At 37.5% G+C, this 4,668-nt stretch overlaps 1 protein-coding gene across 2 annotated transcripts in view; it reads left to right on the top strand.

Moving 5' to 3' along the window:
* Positions 1-4,668, top strand: part of PRKD3 (protein kinase D3) — a 74,206-nt gene that overhangs the window by 35,159 nt on the left and 34,379 nt on the right. For both annotated transcript variants that reach the window (XM_019526732.1, XM_019526731.1), the window contains exons 3-5: positions 387-518; positions 1,441-1,598; positions 4,177-4,366. In XM_019526732.1, the coding sequence (XP_019382277.1) occupies positions 387-518; positions 1,441-1,598; positions 4,177-4,366 (480 nt within the window). The remainder of the gene's footprint in view (positions 1-386; positions 519-1,440; positions 1,599-4,176; positions 4,367-4,668) is intronic.

Raw genomic sequence — 4,668 nt, 5'->3', positions numbered from 1 at the left:
TTTTTTTTTTTTTTTTTCCCCCCCTTCATTCATATTTTGAAACTCCAGGGAAAAAAAACAGGTTAATATTAAGAATTCTATAGTAACCATACCCTTTATCAGCATTAAATATTATGTAGTAGCTGGTAATGTTTATTCCTCAAGGTTTTACTGTCTTAGAAATTCCAACAGACTTTTTTTTAATTAAAAAAAATGGCTAAAAACTGTGTGCATCTGAACATGTAATCTTCCAAATATGCTCTATGGGATTTGGGGATGTAATTTTGGTATCTAAACAGCTCAGTGGTGTCCTCTTGAAACTGCTGTTTTTTCTAAAACACAGTACTATCTCTAGTAAATCTTCATTAATCTTGCAATAAAAATGACTTATTGCAATTTTTTTAAAGCTTTAGCTACAGTTGAAGATTTCCAGATTCGTCCTCATGCGCTTTATGTGCATTCCTACAAGGCCCCTACTTTTTGTGACTATTGTGGAGAAATGCTTTGGGGCTTGGTACGACAAGGATTAAAATGTGAAGGTAAGTTAAATGTTAACTCTTGTTAACATGTGAAGTATGTGATCCTAGCTTCTGCCTTAGCAGCAAGTTATAGGAAAAGCAAACTTTTGGATGTGGTGGGAGATATTGAATATTGTGTTTTATACATTTAATTTGTTGGCCTAATATGAGTTTAGCTTCTGTAAAATAGCACAGTCTAGTACTTGAAGCAAGACGCAATAGACTTTGTCAGGAAATGTGAGCTCTCTCTTGGCTCTGATGCAGACTGTGTGTGACCTTGGGCATATCACTTAATTTTTCTGTGCCTTTCCCACCTGATGAAAAACAATCATAGCTTTTAACATTTGATGTACAGGGGTGTTGTAAATTAAGTTTAAGATCCTTGCTTCAGCTTGTCTTAATTTACAGAGCATCCCAAATGGGAGTCCCTTTCCATACTGTCTTTGTCCAGCTGGATTGTGGAAAATACTGCAGCCTACTTTCAGCAGGCTGGTGTCCAGGTACTAGAAACCCAGCATTTCCTGTCAGTTGACTTCCTCTTTACTCCTGTGGCCCCAGCAGAGCCAAGAGAACCTCCCAGCAGGAAGAAAAGTGAGGAAGATCAACAACCGTATAAAGTCTTAAAGACCCTGTTTTTTTAGGTATTTACGAATGTCAGGCAGGAACATTGGAAATTAGTATTCAGACAGATGGTGTATGTTTTTTATTGCAAAACAAGATTCTGCTGTAAATTATATTAAGAAGAAATACAGTGTGCTCCCTATTGTGTTATAAGAAATCTAAACAAGATGTTGTGTTTCTGTCTTTTTAATATTCTTGGATTATTTTCCTTCTCTTGTAACTGCTTTATAAATAATAAATACTGGACTCTTAACTTTTTTTCTTAATTATTTTACCTAAAGAGAGGCTTCTCTTTCATCGTTTTTCAAACTGACACTTTCAGGCTGTGGATTAAACTACCATAAACGATGTGCCTTCAAGATCCCAAACAACTGTAGTGGAGTGAGAAAGAGGCGTTTGTCTAATGTTTCTTTACCAAGCACTGGGCTTTCCGTTCCAAGACCAGCGCAAACTGAATATACAGCCTCTGCTACTGAAGAGGTATGTAATAGAAAATGAAAACAAAGTAAACTTAGAATAAAATAATACTGAGTTAAATTCATCAAATTTCTGGGAACTAGAAACAACTTTAAATTGACTTAGAATGAGAAAAACTAGTTCAGATTAACCATTTCAATCAGTACTTTTTCGTTTTCAAGTTGCTGAGTCTTTTATACTCTGAGGATAATTCTGTATTATTACTGGCATTGTGAAAAACGAAACTGAAAGTGGATTTCAACTTTTATGTATAATTTTACCATTAGTCTGTCATTCACAGAGCTATTTACTCTTTTTAAAAACCTTGGGTTAGAAGATAAAATACAGTGCTTTCTCTGTGATACAGATTTAGTCTGTAATTACTGTATCACTATATAACATGGTACAAATTGTACGTTTCTGAGAGAAATGTTACTGATAGCCTGTTAAACCTTCCAGAGAGAATTATTCAGCAATAAACCCAAAACAATACAAAAAACAAAAATAACCAAAATGCTCCCTCCTTCCTCTCACTTCAAACTCTTGTAGAGAGTAAAATCAGTAGAATAGAGCATTTTTGTAGTTGTCCACAGTCATCGTCCTCCTTAAGGGAAAATGAGAAGTGAAACTCTGGTATTGCATTCCTAACATGCCTAAAAACATTAAAGGACAAATTATTTTATTAAATCAGTAAAATCATCAGTGACAGATAAGCACAGTTTAACCGATATTGGGCTAATTTCTAATGATCTAAATATTAATTTACTGTTGAGTTGGTTTCCCTTTATATAACTGTATAAAGAATGATATCTTTCTGTTGCAGGTGTAAAGTTTCAGTTATAATCAACCAGGGCTTAGCCCCTTAAGTTTTTGTCCTATTTCTTTTTTATCATATAATTCTAGAATATATGGGTTTTCTTCTATATTAACAATTTGAAACCCACAGAGGCATCTCAGCCCTTCCAGAACTGTTTGGTAAAGCTGTTTCTTCCCTGAGTGAGTGATTGGGCTCCATTCCGAGAAGATTAAACTTCAGTGGAGAGACTTTACTTTGTTAGCTGAGGATCTGATCCAAAGTATTTTAAGCAAAATAGTTTTCTGGTCTTAATGTTGGATGTTATTTTCATTATTGAGTTTGGTGTTGTACATAGATGGAGATGCATTTTCTTACCCAAACAAACTTAAATAATAAATTGTATAGAAAGTTCAGTTTAAGAACAGGTTTTTTGGCCAGTGACAGGAAGGTCCAGCCTTAGATCAGTGAAGACCACTATAAATCATTGAAAAACTTGGCAGATGTTTGTTTGAATGAAGATGCAATGGTCAGTATTTTTCCACCCTCTATCATAGTTACATTTATTTTTTACATTCATATTCAGTGTATCTATTTAGTGCATCTTAGATTCTAAGAAGGTTTTACTGATAGCAACTGTTACGGGATTTGTAATCTCTCTGTCAGTAGGTCCTCCCTCATTCCTTCACACGCCAGTATTTCTCTTGTGCTTTCTACCCCCACTTCTCCCCCCGCCCCCTTCCCAACCCTCCCCTGCCAAACCCAAGTTTTTGGTATTTTATTTTCTTAAATGATACAGCTGGGTCGGTGGTAAGACACTGAATCTTTTGTTATAGCTTCCAAAACTATAAATTTATCTTTATTTGTTTTATTCTTTTAGTCCAGGCATATACAGTATTTTCTGCTTTGATGTCTAAAGCTAATAGTGTGGTGTGATGGCTGTCGACTTAGGTTGATTGCCGCTAGTACTTTCCATTCTAAAAGGCATCTACATGCAAGATCAGTGTTCATTGTAGACCTGTCCTATTTGTGAATTTCACAATGTTGAATGAACAAATTGTATGCATTTGGTTCTTCATTTCAACAGGAACTGAATATGCTTGTTTTTGCAGTCTGCAAGACTTCAGCTGGGATCCTGGTTTTCTTTGTTTAAAAATCACAACTTCCCTGATAAAAATAGGAAATGTTCTGAAACCCCCCAAAATCTGTGTTTTTTTTTTTCTGTGATTTAAAATGAAATTCCACTATATATAGTGGCCTGAGCCTCAGTTGCCACCTGTGCTGCAGAGCATGGAGCCCAGCTCCCCCTCTCTCATGTGCAGCATGGCTGGAGTGGAGACTGTTGCAGGGGGATGGATGTGGGCTTCCCCACCCTGCTGCCCTACCCCTGGGGCTTCAGTGGCCCAGCGTGTGGGACCTGGCGCAGCAGGGCAGTGTGGGGTGGGGAAGCTTGTCTTGCTGCTGCAAACTGCACTGCCTTGATGAGGAGCCCCTTGCCTACTGGGCAGCAGTGGGGGCAACAGCACAGAGTTGTGCCCCTTGCTGCTGCCAGGCAGGCAGGGGGTGCTTCAACAGGGTGATGTGCATTCACGGCAGTGAGCTTCCCTGCCCTGTCCAATGGGGAACAGAAAATCTGGATCCCTGCTTCTCAATCTCGTGCCTGCTTTATGCTATCAATGGTTTTGTAAGGCTGTCTAGGCAAAATATTTAAAGAAGATTTGCATGTTCAGTTTCTGAAGCAAACTTTGTTGAAAAATCACATTTAAATGTGGCATGTTCTTATGGAATCTTATGCGCCTCTTATTTCAGCGCTGCTGCCCAGAACCCAGTAAAAGGATTCCTTCTTGGAGTGGCCGTCCAATATGGATGGAAAAGATGGTGCTTTGCAGAGTGAAAGTTCCGCATACCTTTGCTGTTCATTCTTACACTCGTCCCACCATATGCCAGTACTGCAAACGCCTGCTCAAGGGCCTTTTTCGCCAAGGAATGCAGTGTAAAGGTAGAAATTTATTATTCTATAGTGGTAAAATTAATTCTTGTTAAAGTTACAATATTTAAGTGTTTTTAAAAATATCTACCTAGAACCACAGCACTATTTGAACAGTTTTGTGACTATTTAAGATAATTACAGTTTTATTCAGCAAGTTATATTAAGTGCATATATAATGCATATGGGGTGTAGGTTGTAGCCGTGTTGGTCTAAGGACATAGGCAGACAAGGTTCTATGGATGAATCTGATATTTTTTTTATTAAACTAACTTAAATAGTTGGGAAAAAAAAATTCTTGGCAAGCTTTTGGG

Source organism: Gavialis gangeticus, unplaced genomic scaffold (genome assembly GCF_001723915.1).
Source record: "Gavialis gangeticus isolate Ggan-Ray unplaced genomic scaffold, GavGan_comp1, whole genome shotgun sequence".
Classification (NCBI taxonomy): domain Eukaryota; kingdom Metazoa; phylum Chordata; order Crocodylia; family Gavialidae; genus Gavialis; species Gavialis gangeticus.
This window is presented reverse-complemented; position numbering and strand designations above follow the sequence as displayed.